The sequence below is a fragment of the Eurosta solidaginis genome, chromosome 2 (genome assembly GCF_040869045.1).
Source record: "Eurosta solidaginis isolate ZX-2024a chromosome 2, ASM4086904v1, whole genome shotgun sequence".
Lineage (NCBI taxonomy): Eukaryota > Metazoa > Arthropoda > Insecta > Diptera > Tephritidae > Eurosta > Eurosta solidaginis.
Genome location: NC_090320.1, coordinates 45,838,498 through 45,863,104, shown reverse-complemented (window position 1 = coordinate 45,863,104; position 24,607 = coordinate 45,838,498). Strand labels below are relative to the sequence as shown.

At 37.6% G+C, this 24,607-nt stretch overlaps 1 protein-coding gene across 1 annotated transcript in view; it reads right to left on the bottom strand.

Annotated features, from left to right (window-relative positions):
• LOC137241500 (serine-rich adhesin for platelets) overlaps window positions 1-24,607 on the bottom strand; it is a 759,406-nt gene that overhangs the window by 122,014 nt on the left and 612,785 nt on the right. Inside the window, exons 12-15 of the mRNA XM_067769103.1 lie at window positions 17,369-17,829; window positions 14,707-14,856; window positions 6,824-7,006; window positions 4,364-4,502 (exon numbers count right to left, since the gene is read on the bottom strand). Of these exons, the coding sequence (XP_067625204.1) occupies window positions 4,364-4,502; window positions 6,824-7,006; window positions 14,707-14,856; window positions 17,369-17,829 (933 nt within the window). The remainder of the gene's footprint in view (window positions 1-4,363; window positions 4,503-6,823; window positions 7,007-14,706; window positions 14,857-17,368; window positions 17,830-24,607) is intronic.

The following is a 24,607-nucleotide window of genomic DNA, read 5'->3' as shown; positions in this document are numbered from 1 at the left end:
AATGGCCTCATATTCGGGGATTGGTTCTGGCGGACCCACAGTTCATGAAACCAGGTCGCATAGACATTCTGGTCGGAATGGATTTTATGTCTTCTCTCATCTGTGCCGAGCTTCGTAAAGGACCACCTGGCACACCCATTGCACAAAAAACCGTGTTTGGATGGAACTTGTGTGGAAATGTCAATACTTCGTCGTCAACGTATAAAGTACAGTCGCTGCACTGTGACTTGCGACTAGATCGAGCTTTAACCAGACTATGGGAGCTTGAGGAGTCTCCGCGTAAAACTTATTTTACACATGAAGAGCGCTTTTGCGAAGATCATTTCGTTTCTACACATCAAAGGTCACCTGATGGTCGCTTTATAGTGGAGTTACCGCTGAAAGTTGATGTACCATTGGGTGATTCGCGCGATTTTGCAGTCCGCAGTCTGCTACGCATCGAGCAAAAGCTTGCTCGTGATAACGACTTGCAATGCCGCTATAATGAATTCGTGCAAGAGCTTTTAGATATGGGCCATATGGAACCTGTAACCGAATCAACGAGCAAGGGTGTCTACTACATGCCGCATCATCCAGTCTTGAAAGAGTCTAGCGTTACGACGAAGCTAAGGGTCGTTTTTAACGCTTCAGCTAAAACAACATCCGGAAAGTCCCTAAACGACGCGTTGTTTGTTGGCCCCCAGCTGCAACAAGATCTTTATTTAATATTTCTGCGTTTTCGAGTTCATCGTTTCGCTGTAACGGCTGACGTAGCGAAGATGTACCGCCAGGTCTGCGTCTCGCCAAAGCACGTTGACTTGCATCATATAGTTTGGCGTAATCATCCGTCTTCGCCAATTCAAGACTACCGCATGCTACGCGTAACATATGGTGTCGCAGCTGCGTCTCATTTAGCTGTAGAGGCCTTACAACAAACCGCAAATGATTCTTCGAACAGCTGCGAAAAGGCCACTTCAGTCATCTTAAACGACTTCTACATGGATGATCTTCTTACTGGTGCATCTTGCCAAGCTGAACTGCAGTCGCTACAAAAGAGTGTATCTGAGATTTTAGAGGAAGGTGGCTTCGAACTTAGAAAATGGGCATCAAACTGTAAGGAGTTGAACGAAAGTATCGCTGAAGCTGCTAGAAGCGTAGCGCATTACGTAGTCGATGGCAAGGATGTTCATGCTTTGGGTTTATTGTGGGACACCGAGGGAGATATATTCACTTTTGAAGTTAACCTTAAGAAAGAACCTGCGAATTTGACCAAGAGATCATTTCTTTCAGATGCCAGCACGCTTTTTGACCCTCTAGGTCTGCTGGCTCCTGTGACAATTAACTCCAAAATCTGGTTCCAAGACGCTTGGCGCTCTGCAGTTGGATGGGACGACAAGATACCTGACGCAATCTCAAAGTCATGGCAGAATCATCGTTATGAGCTGCAGAAACTAAAGGAGCTGAAGGTTAGGCGCTGGCTAGGATGGGGATCGGTTGGTTCGTTTACGGAACTTCATGTCTTCGCTGACGCGTCCGAGCGCGCTTATGCTGCTGCTGTCTACGCCCGTACCTTGCAACAGGACGGCGCAATCACTGTTTCTCTCATCTCGGCGAAAACCAAGGTGGCACCGCTTAAGACAACAACTCTGCCTCGTCTCGAACTTTGTGCAGCGCATTTGGCTTCTAAATTAGTGAGAAGCATTTTGACCAGTTGGTGTAATCTCCTTATCCGCTGTATGGTTGGACTGATTCAACGATTACCTTAGCCTGGCTACAAGCACATCCCAGCAGATGGACGACCTTTATTGCTAATCGCGTTGCCGACATTCAAGAGATCTTGCCTCCAGAATGTTGGAATCATGTGCGATCTGAATTGAACCCAGCTGATTGTGCTTCTAGGGGAATATCGCCATCCGAACTACTGCGTCATGATCTGTGGTGGAACGGGCCCGATTTTCTGAAGGGTACACATCAGTCCTGGAAAGAAACCTCTATGAAGCAACACATAACAGATTTGGGCATTCGTAACAAAGTGGTAGCCCATGTGACGCTTTTAAAGTTGCGCCGAATCATAGCTTACACCTTAAGGTTTATTTTCAACGCTCGCGCTGCTATCCAACGTCTCGCTGAAAGACGATATGGATCTCTAAGTGGTTTGGAGTTAGTAGAAGCGGAACGCAGCTTAATTAAGTATAACCAAATTTTTACTTTTCTAACGAAATATCTCGTTGCAGCACAAAAAGACCGATCCTGTTGCGAAGTAGCCTTTTGCGCTTACAGCCGTTTCTCGACTCAAGTGGAATTCTTCGCGTAGGTGGGCGACTGAAATCCGCAGAAGTCGCACAGGATATCAGGCATCCAATAATTTTACCCAAAAACTCGCCTCTATCACGTCTCATTATTTGCGACATTCATCGTTTCACTTTACACGCTGGACCACGTATAATGCAGGTGGTTTTGCAACGTCGCTATTGGTGCTCGTAACCTAATTCGTAGCATTTATCACAAGTACGTAAAATTTACCTGTCTCAATCGTCGCACGTCTACGCAGTCAATGGGTGATCTTCCTGCCGCTCGTATAAGCTTTGTTCGCTGCTTCACACGCACCGCCGTAGATTTCGCTGGCCCCTATTCGTACAAGTTCACGCATGGAAGAGGGGCAAAATCTACGAAAGGATACATCTGTTCATTTATTTGTATGTGCACTGGTGCAATGCACCTAGAATTCGTCGGAGACCTATCCACACCCGCGTTCTTAAACGCTTTCAAACGATTCATCAATCGTAGAGGTTTTTGCAAAACAATGTTCTCCGATAATGGCACGAATTTCGTCGGAGCTGAGAAAGAGCTGCGCGCAATATACGACAAGTGCTTGGCAGACAATACGCTGCAGTCATTTTTTGCGGAGTCCAATATAGAATGGCGCTTCAATCCACCAACCGCGTCACACATGGGCGGGTACTGGGAAACTGGTATAAAACGTGTAAAATACCATTTAAAACGCGTTTTGGGAGAAACCCTACTATCCTACGAAGAATTCAACACTTTATTGACGGAAGTGGAAGCTTGTGTGAACTCGCGCCCATTATGCGAAGTTTCGACAAGTGCGACCGATCTCGAAGCGCTTACGCCAGGGCATTTTATCATCCGTGAACCGATTAAGTCTATCCCGGAACCTGCGGGTCAAGGGTTCTGGGGAAGTCTCCACGAACGGTGGCAGCTAATTTCAAACTTGAGACGACACTTCTGGCGCCGTTGGAGAGACGAATATCTCGTCAGCTTACAACGTCGTAGCAAGTGGTTTCGGCCGTCCCGAAACTTTGAAGAAGGTGATGCTGTAGCTATTTTTAACGAAGCTACCCCTCCGACAAAGTGGACACTGGCAATGGTAATTCGAAGTCATCCCGGAACTGACGGTCGCGTGCGAGTCGTGACAGTCAAGACGGCCAATGGAGAGTACGTGCGACCAGTTGCTAAACTATGTCTACTACCAACGAAGGCTGATCTTTTTTGCGACGAATAGTCATAAGTCAAATTGTAATCCTTTCTTTGCGTATCAATATTTTTCTATTGTAAATTTTTTAAACAATTTATTGTTATCTTAAATTTTGAACCTATTCATTTGCACATACTTAGATAGTTCAAGGGCGGCGGTATATTGAGTCCGTATTTGCATATTCACAACTTTTGTATATTTTAGTGTCGAAAGGGTTAATACACAAGCACAATCTATCAAATAGTTTTGACATTTGTTCTATATTGCCATTCTTTGTTTTTTTCTTATTATCATCATTCTTCTTGCTGCATATTCGACCGCCCGCTTTATTTAGTGATTAATAATTAACATAGTTTTAGTGGTTATATTGTAATAATTGAACTTATAATTAAAGTCATATTTGATTTAACCACCCGCGTACTATTTCACACGTGAGTTATCGTCAATTGGTAAACCGCTCTTTCAAAGTAATCTGCAGCAGTGCATCGTGATTAGATGGTCCGCATACAGTCCACAACCAGGTAATCCGCAACAACACCTTGTTATACAGAGAACACGAAGAAATGGGTGATAACGTGTCAGAGCTTTTCGCGCCGCTGACTGACCATTGTTTTATTTTCATGTCTTATAATAGCTTGTTATGATGGACTAAGTCTGAAGGTCTCGAGAACTCAAATACCAAAGCTCCCATACATCTGTCTCGTATTTCTTTGTCCAACAATATTTTTTACATAACTAACTAAAAATTTTTTTCACGCACCGGCGTGAATTCCTTATCATAAAGATAATGTGACTTGTTAAATTTCTTGTTGTAATAAAGCTGACGTGTTTTCTTCTTTTTCAAGTATAAGGATAATTACATAAATAAATTCCATCTTGGATACTTACATTGCTATTCAGTTTCGTCAGCATAACAACGTAGGTGCCAGACAACGGACAAATACAACGCGTAATGTTAGCCATCAAATGCTTTGTGATGCATAAATCTGAGCGCCAAGTCGACTCAAAAGATGCCTTGTAGTCATGACTGCAAATATTGAAAGTGTGTTTATAAATTTTAGTCACACGTGTATGAAGGAAATTGGGTAAAAAATAAAATAATTGAAGATAATAAATGTTGATTTAAATAAATAAGTAAACAAATAGTAAATGAATTTTATCATAGATGCCCCCACGCAATTGAGATGATTAACAGTACTATACAAAGATAATAAACAACTACAAGTGATAGTCAACAGCTATAGCAGGTGTGGGCAAAATATTAGGGCAACTCACTAAATTTTCGGTAGTACAAGGGACACAGTCTACTTAACAGAGCAACCAAACCTTATTCACTCAATTTTGCAAAAATGCTTCTCAAAGTTTATAAGTCGTGTAAACCAACAAACTTGTAGAAAAAACTGTCCAATTTTCAAGTTTTCCACTGCTTTAAGCCACCTTCGACTTTACGTGAGTTGCCCTAGTATTTTTTTATATTGATAATTTGTAATTGTTTAAACATCTATGCTTAAGCTTAGGTTATGGTTACGGTAACATTTACTCTAATGGTAGTAACTATGATTTACTTAATTGCTTCGATTACGGCGGTAAGGTTACTGCACTGCCATGATTAGAGTACGTTCAGGATGCTGGTTACGGAAAGGGTTCCCCATCTGTTGCCTATAAATATACTATTCAGTTACGGATATGGTTATGGCAATGTTTGTACGTACGTATTACGTATTCAATTGTCAACCTCACCTACCCGTTGCGAATCCTGTTATTTTACCAGCTGAGGATCTGGCGACCCCCAGTTCCTCATCGATCAAGGGGGTGGGAAGGCGGGATGGCCTTGAAGGTCATACTAAATCGTTCCTTAGATCGTCGGGCTGGTGCCTTTATGGTGCTTGTTACAGCATCTGCATCCGGCCAATGACCACCAACATCGACAACACTTCCCAAGGCTTTCGTGGAGTGCCCTTATCGCTACAACAACAACAACAGCCACCATTTTGTCTTCCACTGTTGAGTCCCTAGGCACAGCGTTATTAAAGGGAACGGATTTACATATAAGATGACCTCAAAAGGTTTCGCAATGCACACAAGCGAGGCGGACAGCTTTGTACGACTATTGTCGATTTATCTTCTGTAGAATATCGAGTAATATGAGATAAAGTCAACGGACCTCCTGTCGAACAATACGCTATGGATAGGAAAAGGACTGGCTTCCTTTCTTCCTTCGCAAGCTAAACAAATCTGAAGTAAAAGTATTTATGCGTGTCATTTACGGCGCTATTGTACTGATGCTCCGACGGTGTTGCATGCTAACAAGCTACATATCCCTGCAGAAGCTGTAAGGATGAGGACAATGAGGAGTAATTTCCTCACTTTCCCTGGCAATATTCAGGATTGCAAACAAGGTGAGTTGAGGATGTATCAGGTTGAACGAATGTATCACCATCCAGCACTTATTGCGGGCATTTACAATGGGCAAAAATATCCCCGAGTGAAAGTGTGTAGAGTTACCACTTACGCCCTTTTAACTTCATCTAACCGTTCCACTTATGATTTGAGCTACGTTTACGTTTGATTTACGAGAAGTTTGATCTATTGTACGATTCATTGTTTCAGTTACGGTCGAGGTTATGGAAATGAACCAAGTTAAGGTGACAGTTATGCTTATGGTTATTGTTTCAGTTACAGTTAAGGCTTCAGTTACGAATCCAGTTGAGGTTTCAGCTACGATTCCAGTTTAACTTACTGGGACAATTCCAGCTTCGGTTTCAGATTCGAATTCAGTTACGGCTTTAGTTAGCCTTAAGTTAGGATTGTTTCGATTTTATTTACGGTTACAATAACGGTTTCAGTTAAGGTGTCAGTTTCTGTTTCAGTTAATGATTCAGTTACGCCTTCTTTACGGTTTCAGTTTCGATTTCAGTTATGGTTTAAGTTAAGGTTTCAGTGAAGCCTTCTTTTACGGTTTCAGTTACGGTTTCGGATTCGATTTCTGTTACGGTTTCATTTACGGTTTCAGTTCCGATTTCAGTTACGGTTTCAGTTTCGATTTCATTTACGGTTTCAGTTTCTGTTCCAGTAAGGTTGTCAGCTAGGGTTTCAGTTACGACTTTTGTTACGGTTTCAGTCACGATTTCAGTTAAGATTTCAGTTACGGGTTTAGTTTCTGTTTCAGAAATTGCGATAGCTATGGTTATACCAGTGGCCAAGATCTCTTCATCTTTATAGTCCTGATTCGATTACTATCACGTTTTTAGTCACGGTTACTGGTATAGCTTATTCATATTTTATATATACCTTGTTTACTCATCAAGTTGTATGAAGCTTGGTACACAGGCCTTTTGTTTCACTTACCCACACACAGCAACCCAATTTCCGTCCTTTGGAGCCTCTTCATGCTGAAATATGATCTCAACGTGGCCCGCTTCAAATGGCAAATCAAGTGGCTCGCGTATATTATCATTTGAACGATTCGATTGGAAAAGCCATGTTTGCAAAATGCGGGAAGCCAATATGTAATCTGATTCGCTGGGATCGCTATAAAGAAGAAGAAGAAGAAAATTTTCTGTAATTCAACAAATATTACTTCAAACGTTTTTTCATTAGAACAATAGTTTCTAAAAAATTTCATGAAGGAGATGCTGACCTTTCTAGTAAGAAGAAAACTGCTTGACCTCTCAACAACATAATCAGTGAAAGCAAAATTTAAAGCAGAGTTTTGAACAAAGCTTAAATTTTGCTCCACATAATGAACATTAATTAGTAAATGAAGTCAACCAACATAAAACAGAGACACAACGCTCGAAGCAAAATGAGCTTAAGAGATAAACTTCAAACAAACTAAATAGCTTCAGTATTCTAAACAAAAATATTTACCGAGATTTGTTGTTGTTTTGACTTTTATGCTAACATGAGTATGCAACATGCACAAATTCAGCCAGATTTAAGATGTGATTTCTGCTCGTATTACCAGCCCCGCAATATTTTACTAAGCAAGTTATTTTATAACATAAGTCCCAGTACTTAATTGGGGTTTATTGTCTATTTGAGGTCTCCACTGACCGGCCAAGGCCCAGCGGTGATATCCAAAGCAAACTTTGCCGCTATTATTGGTAAGTGATGTCAAAGAAGTAATGTTTTTATTGAAGCGATAAAGACACTTGCCGAAGGTTTAAGGGAGTCTATTCAATGTTGATGACCCCTTGGAGGATTTAGATACGGTACGACCCGGCATCATTAAGGTAAAATCCCGACCATTTGATATCACCACATGGCCAGAAGCATTTCGCTACCGTACAAAAGGAAATTCTTGCCCAGTATTTGCTTAGCTGAATTGATACTTATCAGGTCAATAATGGCTACTGGCAGCCAGCGGCACTGCGAATTCCCCACAACTCACCACGCCAGATTCAATTCTAAACATTCGGACTGAATATTTCGTAGGAAATATGCGTGTGATATTTCTCAGCCCCGACCAAATAATTTGGGGTAATGGTAAGGGAGGTGCTTTGATTGTCACTTGGCTTAAGTAGTTGTTAAATGCTCTATCCGTTTCAGCACTGTATAGCGTTTCTTACATTGCATCCTTACTGGCGAGGATTTCCGCTTGAGGAACACGAAATAATTGGGAAACTTGGATTTGCGACTTACATCGAGTTTCTGACAGAAAACTTTGCCGCAAACGTATCTTAGATTTTCGACCCATCCCTTGAATCAAGTAGCTTGTTTATGTCGCAGTTGGGTCCCTCATCACATAGGCAAATACACAAATTCTACAAGAGCTCTGCGTTAAGCGTTCAATTTTTTAGAACCACCCTGATTCGCTGTGCTCCTTGAAGTTTTTCTTGCAGATGACATCGTGTGCAATTATTTTCAAAAGTCTCCAGCATCGAGGAGACGCCACGCTTACCATAAAGTTATTTAAATTATATAAGCAACAAAGTCATAGAAATTTTGACATACAATTTATTTCGACTAGCACACGAAAGCAGCAACCAAAAAAAAAAAAAACGCAGTGATTAAAAGCTTGATTGATGGTTTGATGGTGAATGAGGACGAAACGAAGTACCTGCTGTCATCGAGCAAAGAGTCAGCGCATACGCGCCTTGGCAACCACGCTATTGTTGGCAGCCATAATTTCGAAATAGCAAAAGACTTCGTTTATTTGGGAACCAGCATCACTAGCAATACCATCAGCACTGAAATCCAGCGAAGAATCAATCTTGCCAAGAAATGCTACTTTGGACTAGGTAGGCAATTGAAAAGTAAAGTCCTCTCTCGGCGAACGAAAATCATACTCTACAAGTCACTTATCGTACCCGTCCTGCTATATGGGGCAGAAGCATGGAAAATGACATCAGCAGATGAAGCGGCTTTGGGAGTGTTCGAGAGAAAAGTTATTCGAAAGATTTATGGACCTCTACGCGTTGGCGATGGCGAGTACCGAAGAAGATTTAATGATGAGCTGTACGAGCTATATGCAGACATCAACATAGTCTAGCGAATTAAAACGCAGCGGCTGCGCTGGCTAGGCCATGTTATGCGAATGAAAGATGATGCTCCGGCCAAGAAAGTGTTTCTATCGGAACCCGCCTATGGAAGCAGAGGTAGAGGGCGGTCCCCCTCCGTTGGAAGGACCAGGTGGAAAACGATTTAAACCCCCTTGATGTGACCAATTGGCACCGGTTGGCGGAGCGAAGGAGCGACTGGCGCGCCTTGTTGGACGCCATAACCGTTTAGACGGTTAAGCGCCAATTAGGTAAGTAAGTAAGTAAGATTAAAAGCTTCACAGCACTTAAGTCTGTAACTTGTAGCTGGTGGTTACTAACTTTGCTTGAAGAGTTTAAAAGTTTATCAAAGTCTAACTTTTCACTTTGTGACCTATATGCACATATCCCTGACGTCACATATCTGAAAGTAATTGACCATTTAATCGACTTTCAAAACTAAACTAGCTCGAGTAGCCTCACAAGTTTTCTTTTGTTATTACTTAGAATGTACGCACTATCGATGCTTAACCTAAGCTGTTTCCTTATTTACTTAAAAGTTAAGTAAAATTCTAAAAATTTTGTTTTCAATACTTTAAATAAATTTTATGCTGATGCTCTTTCTAAATCGCTCTATCAGAGTTATACTCTGGCATGTACAAGTTTATGAAGACATTTTACTATAACGCTATGGAAAATCAATAAAATCAAACTTATTTTGCATGAAGTTATGTGAAACTTGAGAAGATGTCAAAAACTTGCGCAAAACTTTGATTGTTGGAAGCTGGTTGTTGTTAGTTTGATAGTGGCCGTAGAAAGTTTTTAGTCAGTATCTAGTAACTCTCTGGAGGGTCAAAAAGCGCAGCAAATGATATTTACAGTGTATAGAAATTGAAATTTTGATACACACAATTTGAATGGTTAATTTCATTAACACTGGAATTTTCATCAGTTACCTAAATATTTTGGAAAAAACTTAGAAAAAATCTAAGATAATTTAAAAAAACAAAATTCTAAAATTTTATAAAAAAAAATTGTTTGTTAAATTTTAATACAAAATCTTTTGAAATACTTTTGAATTTCAAAAAATTGAAAGATTGAATACATGTTTTGGATACTTCGCTGAATTTACAAAAATATATATATAGAAACATGTTAGAACACCTAAGAATAAAAAAAATTTTTGAATATTAATTTTTGGTTAAAAATAGTGTGACGAATATTAGCAACACTAAGGGATACTATCATATCTAAGCCAACACTAAACAGTGACTTGTATGCACATCAATAAATCAATCATTATGTCTATACATATGTCCATACAAGCAGCGGAGAGCAACGCACAAACACATGCATATATCTGAGATACTCCCAAAAGTAGGCAATAATTTGTGCAAGTATCACTCACATATACACGCGCATATGGGAAGCTATAAACGTAGTTATAGCTGGTAATTTTGTAGCTAGTAACTAACTATCAAGTTCTAGAAATAGAACCGCCTAGAAATATGGCAAAGAAACCAAACAGTATAAAAGCAGCAACAATTGAGGCACGACGAATCAGTTTGATCTAAGCTAGCTATCAGTTGCGGAGTATAAGTGTTAGTGTGAAGTACTTTAATAAAGACCATTTTGCATTATTGAATAGTGGAGTTATTTATTCAATAGTTAGTGATTCGAACGTTAGTAAAAGATTTGAAATAAGCGAAATTGAACTAAATTGGTTACAATAGTTTATAAAGAATCTCGCTCAGCTTTTTTTCTTCTCCTCTTAGTTTTTTAAATTGGTTTGTTTATACTTGAGATTTCTTTTTCTAAAACACGTCTAAGAAATTACAACTGCTATTTAAAACAAAACTGCACGAAATGTTTATAATAAACAAATTTAAAGCATTTTTTTGTGAATTTAAATTTTTTAGATTACATTTTGAAATTTTATGGAAAAATTAAATAAATATTGTGTACATATTTCTATATTCTTAGGAAAAAAATTCAAAGGAATTAAAATCTTTAAGTTTCTGATTGTCTGAAACAAATTTTGCAACAGAATCTTATAAATCCTACGATAAATTTTATAAAATGAAAAAAAAAAAAAAAATTATAATTATAAATAAATTGTTTTAATATTTCGTTGCCAAATGTGCTTCAGAAATACGGAAATTTGACATTTTTTATAAATGTATTAATGAACGCTTTTCAAATTTGTTGTGTTGACAAACCAAATTACAAGAATTAAATATTTATAAACAAAAACTGCATTAAAAATAGAAAAAGGAAACGGAAATATTTTTTTTAATTGAAAATTTTATAAAAGTTTTTCAATGTTTCAAAAGTGTTTTAGGCATTAAATATAACACTTTTATTTTAATTATTTTTTTGAGACAATTATTTGGTTTGAGTTGCGGCAGGCAAATTTATTTTAGAAAATGGAATATGACTTTGCCTTTTAATAAATTTCTTAAAAATATTTTATTTAACAAACTTTGGAAATTTGTTTTGTAATTTTTAATTTTTATTCATATTATATTTTAAAAATTAACTAATTAAAAGAAAAATTGCACTTAAATACAAATCAAATAGAAAATTTTATACACATTTTCTGGAGTCATAAATAAAAGTTTTTTAAAACTTTTTTAAAACTTTTTTAAAACTTTTATTTTACTGATTTTTTTTCGCGACTAAAAATAAATAGAAAGTTTTTTGAGACTTTGTGAAAAAGATATTTTTTTTTTAAAAACTTACTGTTAATATTTGCTCCTTGAAAATATTAAAAATATTTATATATCAAATATAATTCTTATTACCAAATTCAACTCTGACTTTTATTTTGACGTAATATGGATTTTAACTTTTCTCCTAAGAAACAATTGTTAATATTTTGATTAAGCTAAAAAGTTTTATAAAAACCTTTTGCAATTTGATTATGTCTTTTAAATATTTTTAAAAGTTTTTTACATATTTTTGAAATAAAATAATTTATTAAAAAAAGAAAAATTATTTGAAAAAAAAAAACTTACTTATAAAATAAACAAGTAAGGAAGGTTACGTTCGGGTGTAACCGAACATTACATACTCAGTTGAGAGCTATGGTGACAACATAAGGGAAAATAACCATGCAGGAAAATGAACCGAGGGAAACCCTGGAATGTGTATCAAATGAAAGGCATAAAAGAGTATTTTATGAGGCGGTGGGCCATAGTTCTATAGGTGGACGCCATTTAGGGATATAGCCATAAAGGTGGATCAGGGTTGACTCTAGAATGCGTTTGTACGATATGGGTATCAAATGAAAGGTGTTAATGAGTATTTTAAAAGGGAGTAATCCTTAGTTCCATAGGTGGACGCCGTTTCGAGATATCGCCACAAAGGTGGACCAGGGGTGGCCCTAGAATTTGTTTGTACAATATGGGCATCAAACGAATGGTGTTAATGAGTATTTTAAAAGGGAGTAATCCTAAGTTTCATAGGTGGACGCCGTTTCGAGATATCGCCATAAAGGTGGACCAGGGGAGACCCTAGAATTTGTTTGTACAATATGAGCATCAAACGAAAGGTGTTAATGAATGTTTTAAAAGGGAGTGGTGGTAGTTGTATATGTGAAGGCGTTTTCCAGATATCGACCAAAATGTGGACCAGGGTGACCCAGAACATCATCTGTTGGATACCGCTAATTTATTTATATATGTAATACCTGCCAAGATTTTAAGGGTTTTTTATTTCGCACTGCAGAACTTTTTCATTTTCTTCTACTTAATATGGTAGGTGTCACAACCATTTTACAAAGTTTTTTCTAAAGTTATATTTCGCGTCAATAAAACAATCCAATTACCTTACCATGTTTCATCCCTTTTTTCGTATTTGGTATAGAATTATGGCATTTTTCGTAATTTTCGATATCGAAAAAGTGGGCGTGGTCATAGTCGGATTTCGCTCATTTTTTACACCAATACAAAGTGAGTTCAGATAAGTACGTGAACTGAGTTTAGTAAAGATATATCGATTTTTGCTCAAGTTATCGTGTTAACGGCCATGCGGAAGGACAGACGGACGACTGTGTATAAAAACTGGGCGTGGCATCAACCGATTTCGCCCATTTTCACAGAAAACAGTTAACGTCATAAAATCTATGCCCCTACCAAATTTCAAAAGGATTGGTTAATTTTTTTTCGACTTATGGCGTTAAAAGTATCCTAGACAAATTAAATGAAAAAGGGCGGAGCCACGCCCATTTTGAAATTTTCTTTTATTTTTGTATTTTGTTGCACCATATCATTACTGGAGTTGAATGTTGACATAATTTACTTATATACTGTAAAGATATTACATTTTTTGTTAAAATTTTACTTTAAAAAAATTTTTCTTTTAAAAGTGGGCGTGGTCCTTCTCCGATTTTGCTAATTTTTATTAAGCGTACATATAGCAATAGGAGTAACGTTCCTGCCAAATTTCATCATGATATCTTCAACGACTGCCAAATTACAGCTTGCAAAAATTTTAAATTATCTTCTTTTAAAAGTGGGCGGTGCCACGCCCATTGGCCAAAATTTTACTAATTTTCTATTCTGCGTCATAAACTCAACCCATCTACCAAGTTTCGTCGCTTTAGCTGTCTTTTGTAATGAATTATCGCACTTTTTCGGTTTTTCGAAATTTTTGATGTCGAAAAAGTGGGCGTGGTTATAGTCCGATATCGTTCGTTTTAAATAGCGATCTGAGATGAGTGCTCAGGAACCTACATACCAAATTTCATCAAGATACCTCAAAATTTACTCAAGTTATCATGTTAACGGACGGACGGACGGACGGACGGACATGGCTCGATCAAATTTTTTTTCGGTCCTGATTATTTTGATATATGGAAGTCTATATCTATCTCGATTCCTTTATATATGTACAACCAACCGTTATCCAATCAAACTTAATATACTCTGTGAGCTCTGCTCAACTGAGTATAAAAAAAAATTTATTTAAGAATTTTCAAAGATTTTATTTGCCAAAATAAATTTAGCAGGATGAAAAAATTATATTATCTCAAATTTTAAAAATCAAGAATTTAATTTTTTTTAAATGTTTGGGAAAAAGATGCAAATGAATGTATATAAAAGCAAATAGTTGGTTGTTGTTGTTGCTCCTACTCAACAAAAATTTTAAATTTTTCCTAGGATATTTTCCGAGATTTGGCTCGTTAAACGAAAACTTTTGCATATATTCGATAATTTTTTTGTGTTTGGTCCCACTGTAAATACTCCGATGTGCGTTTGCGACAATACGGCGCCGCTCATTTACTCTCTGCTATAAGAAAACTCCAACTTGTTTAAGCTTCAACCTTGCAAACAAAATTGTTCAAAGACTACCAAAATACTTCCCGAAAAGTAAATACCTTTAAATATGTTTGTTTGTTATTTAAATGACATCGAGTTGACCGACCAAATACGCCATTCTCAATGCAAAAACTACTTCACTAATGAAATCTTATACATATCGTCTTACAAAACTTTATATATTAAATAATTTTGCTTTTAAAAATCTTAACCAATGACTACGAAATTGCTGCTGCCTTGGAAATTAAAAAGAAAAGCCAAAACTTTCAAGACATTTCGACAACTTTTAGCCATTACCGCAATTCACTTCGTCTCTTCTTACTTACATTCGAAGCTCATTTTATGCCATGGAAACTAACTATTAGTATGTATGCATGTATATATGTATGTGTCTATGTATGTTAGCTGTGATTTTGCTAAAGAAACTTACCTGCCGCGTGTGTAGTAAGTTTTTGGTAGAAAACTTTTTAAATTTTTATATGAAATGACTGATGCGAATATTGTTGAGTTGGCCATTATATTGAGCAGACGGTTGGATAGTCCAATATCCATGTAAAGTTGATCGGCAAATAAATCATCGCTATGGAAGAAAATAAAAATTATGATGTTAAAGTTAAAAATAATTAGTTAGAAATTGTGAGTAGTTGCCGGTTTCTTTTTACATCGAACAGAGCTCAGACTACAAACTACTTACCCCCAGCGAGTTAGCGGGCTTAGAATATACTTGCGGCAGGTTTGCCTGTCGTAAGAGGCGACTATAATACCGAATTGATTCAAGAGGTTGTGAGCGCAATATATATGTAGCTTCTCCAACCCAATTGACAACCTCACCTACCGTGGCGAATCCTTTCTTTAACAGCCGAGGCTCTGGCGACCCCAAGTTCCCCATGATGAATTTTCGTTGAGAAATTTTTTCATGGCAGAAATACATTCGGACCATTTGCCAAAACGCTGACGAGGCCTTTAGAAAAAAATACGACATCTGGCGAAGACATTTCGTCTAATTGTGCTAACAGAGGATCTTACTGGGCCACTGAACTGACTGAAGCCTCTTACTTACATTTCGCGAATGTCTTGTGGACTTATTAGAGATAGTTTAAGGGTCGTTTCAGAATCACTTCGAATTGGTTTGAGGCTATTTCAGGATGGTTTCGAGGACTATTTCAGGATGGTTTTACGGACTATTTCCGTCCGGGATATATCGTTGCCTTTTGGGAAAGGCTGCGAGGTCTATCCGTGTTCATTTCGGAGTAATTTTACACATGATTTTGAAGATCGTTTTTTTTTCTGTGTTATTTCTGGGTCTTTCCAAATGGTGTGGAGATTATTTAGAGATTTTTTCGGTGTAACTTCGAGATGGTTTTGTGGAATATTTCGTGGTGGCTTCGGGGTGATTTCTGGTTAGGCTTGTGACTACGTGGCAGTTCTTTGAGTGTAATTTTGGGATCATTTCGAGAAGGTTTTAGGGACTAACTGTGCTATTGGGCTGCATGAAGTTTCTCAAGGGTCCTTCCGGGACCATTCGAGATGATTTCACTGATTATTTCGGGGTCACTTCATGACTATTTTTGGCTAATTTCGTGATAGTCGCTGAGAGTAAGTAAGCTAGTTTTGGGGTCATTATGAGAAAATGTCGGGGCTAATTTGGAAATTGGTTTAAAGGACTGTTTCTTGGAGATGGTGTGGTAGTGTAGGGATGATTTTGGGCAATATTTCGGGGAAATTCCGGGGTCATTTCGGATTCCCTTCGGTAAAGTTTTAAGCAAGGTTTTGGGGATAATTTTCGAACTATTTCGTGGTCATTTCGAAATCGTTATGGAGGCTATTGCAGGTCCCTTTAGTTTTATAAAATTTGGCGGTTCTTCCTTGATATTTTCTCGTTAGTTTTGGGATAATTCCCTGGTCCTTTCAGGATTTGCGAGATCGTTCCGGGCAATTATGTGATCATATCGTCACTTGGGGGGGAGTGGTGTGGTGGCGTGATAAGAGAATAGTTTAGGGAACTTTTCTACGGCCATTCCGGGATCACATTCTGCCTTATTTGGGACGAGATTACTTCATGGTCTTTTAAGGATGGTTTAGGAACGGTTTCCGCGTGATTTCGAATCAATTTTGGAATATTTACTGTGACTATTTGATCCCACTGCCATTCAGTTTTCGCAGCGTTGGTTGCCCTCAACTTAGCCACAATCTTCCGTTGATAATTCATTAGCTCCTTGACTTCACCGCGAGACTGCCTAACCCTTTCTTCTGCCTCCTTCCAAAGTAGCAGGAAGAGTTTTTGTAGTCCTCTTGAAATATCTTTTGCCATTTTACTTTTTTATTGGCACTGCCGTAGATTTCTAAGTCTCGATATATTTGCTGAGCAATACACTCTTAGCTTATAAGTTTATTTTATCATCATAGCTGACAATTGAGGATAGAAGTCAAAAGTCCGACTTCGGTATCGCTGAAAAGGGTGAACCTTTTATCTAATACTTGATATTTCCACCATACCCGACTCCGGAAACATTTTATTCATGCTCTTACACAGTGTCCCTTTAAGGCCAAGCCTTACATCGACCTGCAAGTTTTAAAGTACTTTTACTGTGCGCTTGTTCAGTGCAGGTTTTATGCCCTGCCCCAGTCCGGCCAATTCCTTGTTTCGCTTTAACAAAAGCTAACGAAGAAAATTGATTTTTAATGATGATCTAGTAGATCGTTCTTTAGGCTGAAAACATTCGTTCAAAGAAACATGGTTTTAGTGAGCTGATAAAAGTCTGCATCAGTTAGAGTGAACCCAAACTGGTATTTCAAGTTGTTTCTTGGAGACAGCCAATACAAAATATGTAGGCCATACTGGCAGTACCTTCAGACAAAGCTTTTTTTTTTTTGCTATTTTCTGATCAAGTTAAACTCCCTAATGATAAATTTAAGAATCTTAAATAAATTTTTCATGAATATAAATTTACTTCAAACCTTGCTCTGACAAAAACTTAATTTGACGTTTCTTCGAAAAATTTGCCCTTATAACTACAAGAAACTCCTACAAATACCACAAAGTATTCTTGGTATATCTACTTGAAGCCGCCCAAGTGCGTTTGAGTACTTACCCGTAAATTCTTAAATTGAATGGCAGCGTTTTCACTGAAGTCATATAAATGCGCAGCGAATTAAGGCGATCCAACGACAAAGAATCCTCATCAACCGTGAGTATGCTATTGCCAACACTACCCATGCCACCGTTACCAACAGCACTACCTACACCACCATCTGCGCGTAATAAAGTGGATAAAGCAGAATTAGCGGATGTGGAGGAGTGTGCCGATGACATGTCATTTCCAGATGTTGCCGAACTTAAACTAATATCTGCTTGTGTTGTTCTTGCTGCTGAAGAAGCTGAAGCCGATGATGGAGATGATATTGCAATAATACCTGCTGACGAGGCTGAAGCTGAAGCCGCAGCAGCAGCTGCAGCTGACGTGGATGATGTTGATGTTGCTAATTGAGATGCTGCAATTGTTTCACGGTTCAACGCTGCCGATTGTGTTAAGAGTTGCAATTTTTTAATTTGCTGCAAGTGGAATTGAAAAGTGAAATCATTGTAAAAAGTTTAGTTAGTATAAACAACAAGATAATTAAAAGGTAATCGTTTGTGTAGTAATAGTAAAGAAAACATTAGTAATTTAATTAGGAAATGTTGAATGAAGCAGACAGTGAAGAATTGATTGAATTTGGCTATAAGCATAAGACAAAGTTTGTGGTAATAATTGTGAACGTATTGGTGTTTAGTTTTTTTTGTTGGTGTAGATTTAACTTCTTTTCTTCTTTTTAATTTTAATTAAATAGTTTGTTTATTACAATAGCAAAAGTATTAATAGCTCTTTTCAGTTCTGTATTGGTAATACCATGGCAGGAAAATGGTTTAAAATGAGTACTACACGGCGTATGAGTAACATTTCGTATGAAGGCTGAATACTTGCGCTTCCTTCCTTTTTATACTCAGCGTGCTTTGCACACAGAGTATATTAACTTTGGTAACATAACGATTGGTCGTAACCGCATAAAACAATCGAGACCTCCATATATCAAAATGCTCAGAATGAAAAAAGGAATTGATTTAGCCATGTCCCTCCGTCCGTCTGTCCGTCCGTCCGTTGTGATCGCGATAACTTGAGTAAATATTGAGATATCTTATTGAAATTTGATGTATGGGTTCCTTGGCAATGACCTCCCATCGCTGTTTAAAATGAATGTTGTTAGAATGTTGAAATTTGATTGAAAATGGGCGTGCCCCTCCCCCCTTTTTTTTTTGTAATAAAATCCATTTTACAAATATCATTAATCATAAAACAAAAACCTATCATAACGAAATTCGGAAGAGAGGTTGCGTTTACTATAAAGAATGCTTCTAAGAAAAAATTAAAAAAATTAGCTAAGGAACACGCCTACTTTTATATAAAAGATTTGCAAAATGGTCCTGAATAAATAAAATAAGCTATACCTTTGCAAAAAAGAGCTTGATGTCGCTGGTATTTTACTTTCTAAATGATACTGTAACAAGAAGTTTGAAAATATTAAAATTTTTGGAAATAGGCGTGGCACTGCTCTTCTTTGGACTAAGCAATTTTCTATTTTTGGGAGGCATAACTCGAAGAAAAATTAACACGTCATTATAAATTGGGAATATATACTTTCCTTTTTTTAGTGGGCGGTGCCTCGCCCCTATTCCGACTAAGTATTACACAATATTTCTAGAGCCTTAAAAAAATTAATCCCTCCTAACAAAATTCGTAAAAATAATTTGTCTGCAATGCACTGTATAATTGAAAATCATGCTGAATATATAATCTTCGGTTACATTCGAACATAGACACCCTTACTTGTTTATACTAGTTTCGTTTGATGCTTTTCCGTCAATTTCAATATAAAACAAGTAAGGAAGCCTAAGTTCGGGTGTAACTGAACATTAATCAGCTGAGAGCTATGGAGACAAAATAAGGGAAAATCACCATGTAGGAAAATGAACCTAGGGTAACCCTGGAATGTGTTTGTATGACATGTGTGCCAAATAAAAGGTGTTAATGAGTATTTTAAGAGGGAGTAGGCCATATGGGTTGACGTCATTTAGGGATATCGCCATAAAGGCGGACCAGGGCTGACTCTAGAATTTGTTTGTACGATATGGGAATCAAATGAAAGGTGTTGATGAGTATTTTAAATGGGAGTGGGCCTTAGTTCTATGGGTGGACGCCTTTTCGAGATATCGCCATAAAGGTGGACCAGGGGTGACTCTAGAATTTGTTTGTACGATATGGGTATCAAATGAAAGGTATTAATGAGTATTTTAAAAGCGCGTGGGCCTTAGTTCTATAGGTGGACGCCTTTTCGAGATATCGCCATAAAGGTGGACCAGGGGTGACTCTAGAATTTGTTTGTACGATATGGGTATCAATTGAAAGGTGTTAATGAGTATTTTAAAACGGAGTGGACCTTAGTTCTATAGGTGGATGCCTTTTCGAGATATCGCCATAAAGGTGGACCACGGGTGATTTTAGAATGCGTTTGTACAATATGGGTATCAAACGAAAGGTGTTGATGAGTATTTGAAAAGCGCGTGGGCCTTAGTTCTACAGGTGGACGCCTTTTCGAGATATCGCCATTAAGGTGGACCAGGGGTGACTCTAGAATTTGTTTGTACGATATGGGTATCAAATGAAAGGTGTTAATGAGTATTTTAAAACGGAGTGGGCCTTAGTTCTATGGGTGGACGCCTTTTCGAGATATCGCCATAAAGGTGCACCAGGGGTGACTCTAGAATTTCTTTGTACGATATGGGTAGCAAATTAAAGGTATTAAATAGGGTGTTAAAAAGGAATGGCCCTTAGTTGTATATGTGAAGGCGTTTTTGAGATATCGACCAAAATGTGGACCAGGGTGATCCAGAACATCATCTGTCGGATACCGCTAATTTATTTATAAATGTAATACCTCGAACAGTATTCCTGCAATTATTCCAAGGGATTTTGATTTCGCCCTGCAGAACTTTTTCATTTTCTTCTACCCAATATGGTAGGTGTCACACCCATTTTGCAAAGTTTTTTTCTAAAGTTATATTTTGCGTCAATAAACCAATCCAATTACCATGTTTCACCCCTTTTTTCGTATTTGGTATAGAATTATGGCATTTTTTTAATTTTTCGTAATTTTCGAAATCGAAAAAGTGGGCGTGGTCGTAATCGGATTTCGACCATTTTTTATACCAATACAAAGTGAGTTCAGATCACTGCATGGACAGAGTTTAGTAACGATATATCGGTTTTTGCTCAAGTTATCGGGTTAGCGGCCGAGCGAAAGGACATTTGGTCGGCTGTGTATAAAAACTGGGCTTGGCTTCAACCGATTCCGCCCTTTTTCACAGAAAACCGTCACCGTCCTAGAATCTAAGCCCCTACCAAATTTCACAGAGAGAAAGTATCCTAGACAAATTAAATGAAAAAGGGCGGAGTCACGCCCATTTTGAAATTTTCTTTTATTTTTGTATTTTGTTGCACCATGTCATTACTGGAGTTGAATTTTGACATAATTTATACTGTAAAGATATTAAATTTTTTGGTAAAATTTGACTTAAACAATTTTTTTTTTAAAGTGGGCATGGTCGTTCTCCGATTTTGCTAATTTTTATTAAGCACATATATATAATAGGAGTAACCTTCCTGCCAAATGTCATCATAATATCTTCAACGACTGCCAAATTACAGCTTGCAAAACTTTTAAATTACCTTCTTTTAAAAGTGAGCGGTGCCACGCCCATTGTCCAAAATTTTACTAATTTTCTATTCTGCGTCATAAGATCAAATCACCTACCAAGTTTCATCGCTTTATCCATCTTTGGTAATGAATTATCGCATTTTTTCTGTTTTTCGAAATTTTCGATATCGAAAAAGTGGGCGTGGTTATAGTCCGATTTCGTTCATTTTAAATAGCAATCTGAGATGAGTGCCCAGGAACCTACATACCAAATTGCATCAGGATACCTCAAAATTTACTCAAGTTATCGTGTTAACGGACGGACGGACGGACGGACATGGCTGAATCAATTTTTTTTTCGATACTGATGATTTTGATATATGGAAGTCTATATCTATCTCGATTCCTTTATACCTGTACAACCAACCTTTATCCAATCAAAGTTATTATACTCTGTGAACTCTGCTCAACTGAGTATAATTAGTGATTCTTGCAATACATTTTTGAGTCGCTTCACGGAGAGCTAGGGAACTCCAAGCTTGGAACATACATAAGAACATGATGACAATTTAACATGAGTGAAAAAAAACTTTGGTAGGGATCGTGATAATTCTAAAAAAATTTCGAGCTTTTTGCTTTCGAGTTTTAAGGAGCTTCCCAATAACTCAGAGATCTGGAACTTTGAAATTTGACTGTAATATTTAGGATGAAAGAGTTTTCTAAAAGGGACAGGAATCGATATATTTTGTGATATTTAGAAAGTCCATTGAAAGGATGTGTAATCTTGCGAATGCTATTTGAGTAACTTCCCGCAGAGCCCTCATTCTTGAAACTAAGGACACACTTCAAAGCCATATGACATTGAACATAGGGGAAACAGATTGACCTTGTAATGTAGACAATTGAGTAAGTTCTAGATAGTTGCAACAGCTAGGCAGATTTCATTCTGGATCCCATGGTATGTCCCTCAACGTGATAAGTAAACATTTTCATTAAAACTAATGATCATATCGAAGATCATATGCAATAGCATTGAACAGAAAAAAAAGTGAAGACGACAATTTTCTACGCTGTGGATTTTTAAGTGAACTTGAGCGGAGGAAGGCATTTTCAATTAAAAAGAAGTAGGCAGGTAGATTCGAAAGCAAATACGGCATAAGCATTTGAGAAAAGTTTGAATACACAAGCGAAAGCTGTGGTGAATCCGATATACTGCAAATTCGCCGCTGAAATATTAAGCGAACATGTGGTATGGAGCTTTGAACGGCAGCGTTGACCTTCAAATGTTCAAATCCTAATAAGTTTCACATATTGATGTTATCGATTAACATATTGATATGTTATCGATTTGCTATCAGAAGGTTATCAATTTTTTAAAGAAAAGTTAATGATTCTTTATCGAAAAGTTAGAGATTTGAAATCGAAAATTTATTGGTTTGTTATCAAACTGTATGTAGGAACAGTTATCGATTTCTTAACGAAAAGTTATTGATAATTTATGTGAAAGTTATCGATAAGTTATCAACAATGTATCGTTTTGATATCGAAAAGTTATCGATTTGTTTTCAAAAAGCTATCGAGTTCCTATTGAAGGGCTAAAAAAATTAAGGCGCGATAACCCCCGGCCTCTCTTCCAATTTCGGTCTTGCTCCTTTTACTTTTTCCTACAAATTGGCGGGACGGGATCTATTTGTTTTATGCCGACTCCGAAGGGCTTTTGCAAGGCAGACGAGTTTTCACTGAGAACCTTTTCATAGCAGAAATACAATCGGAGTGCTTGCCAAATACTGTCGAGCGGCGAAAATTTTCTTCTAATTGAAAAAACTTGTTTCTAAAATATTAATGTTGCTTTGCCCGGGGAGTGAACCCTGAATCTTCGGGGTGTGATAAGCGGATCACGCTACCTCCACACCCCGTGGCGGCCGCTTTGATATCGGAAAGCAATCGAGTTTAGCTGTTGTGGTTTAACTTCAACACCCGACCGTGATCTAATTAACTTGAAAATAAGTAATAGTTTACTAGACGTACACGACTACTGGATATTAATGCATTCTTTTTATAAAGATGAAAGCTTATAAATATTTGAAAAGTTTTAAGGCCTTAAAGTACTACAGGGAAGAAAGTTTGTAAATGAACGTTTCCCTCGTTTTTCAGATTTGTCCAATTATTTTGCCTAAAAGTTTACTCTTTTCTTTTACCACTTACTGATTATTCATCAAATGCATTTAAATCAGAAGCTTACTTAATAAGAGCATTAGACTTATACAACTGAGCTTTTCTATTGATTTTTTTTTGGCTGCAAAACGACCCCTCAAACGATCTAATCAATATTCAAAAGTGAAGAAAAATTGACAGAAAAATACTTTAATTTAACAAAAAAATGTTGAGGCTGTAGTAAATAATAGCCATGAAATACCAAACGAACAAAAAAAAAAAAAATTATAAATCTGGCTCATGCTTTTGAACTGCCGCACAGACATAGGTTTTGCTGTATAAATAAACAAACTTCAGTACCGTCATTTGTTTATTCAATATCCGCTCATTATTTATATTTTTCAAATTTATTTGCTATTTATTATATTTGATCAATTTGGGGTTCATTTGTCTAGAAATGTTTTCCTTGTGATTTCAATAGCAAAGAAAGGAGCTCTGCATAGCTTTTTGAAAACATTTTATATATTGCTATTTTTTGAGAACAATAAAATAAAAAAAAAAAAATAAATGTAAGGCGCGATAACCTCCGAAGAGATCTAAGGCCGAGCTTCTCTTCCAATTTGCGTCGTGCTCCTCTTGATTTTCCTTACAAATTGGCCGGACGGGACCTACATGTTTTATGCCGACTCCGAACGGCATCTGCAAAGCAGATGAGTTTTCACTGAGAGCTTTTCATGGCAGAAATACACCCGGAGTGCTTGCCAAACACTGCCGAGGGGCGACCCCGCTTAGAAAAATTTTCTTCTAATTGAAAAATCTTATTTCTAAAATTTTGATGTTGCTTTGCCCGGGAGTTGAACCCAGGGCATACGGTGTGATAGGCGGAGCACGCTACCCATCACACCACGGTGGCCGCCTCATGGAACTTGGGGGTGGGGAGGGAGGGAATGGCATGAAGGTTTAATGTGGCCACATAAATCGTTCACGAGATGGTCGGGCTAGCACCTTAATAGTGCTATGGTACCGGAGCGTACCCGATTTGTATCCGGCAAAGGACCATCACATCGATAACACTCCCCAAAGCCTTCGGGGAGCAACCTTATCGCTACAACAACAACAAAAACAGCAGTTGGAGAGAAAGAATGAAAGCAAAAGCAGTATTAGGGGTGGATCAAAAGATAAAAGAAACAAGCAGTGCGAGCGGAGGGGTTGGAAAGAGAGAAGAGGCAGGAAAATTAAAGCAAACGGAGAGGCAAATAAGTATAGTTGAATAGCAAAATAGTAGGGGTAGCTAAAAGGGGTCGAGGGTGGGAGGTTGAAAATAATGGAGGAGAAAAAATTTCCTGTAAAATTTCTCAAATTCAATTGCAGGTTCTTCCAAATTTGTACACGACAATTTTAGCCCTGCATCCTTCCCCCCCTCTCTTTATGCTTCTATCTTTACCTGT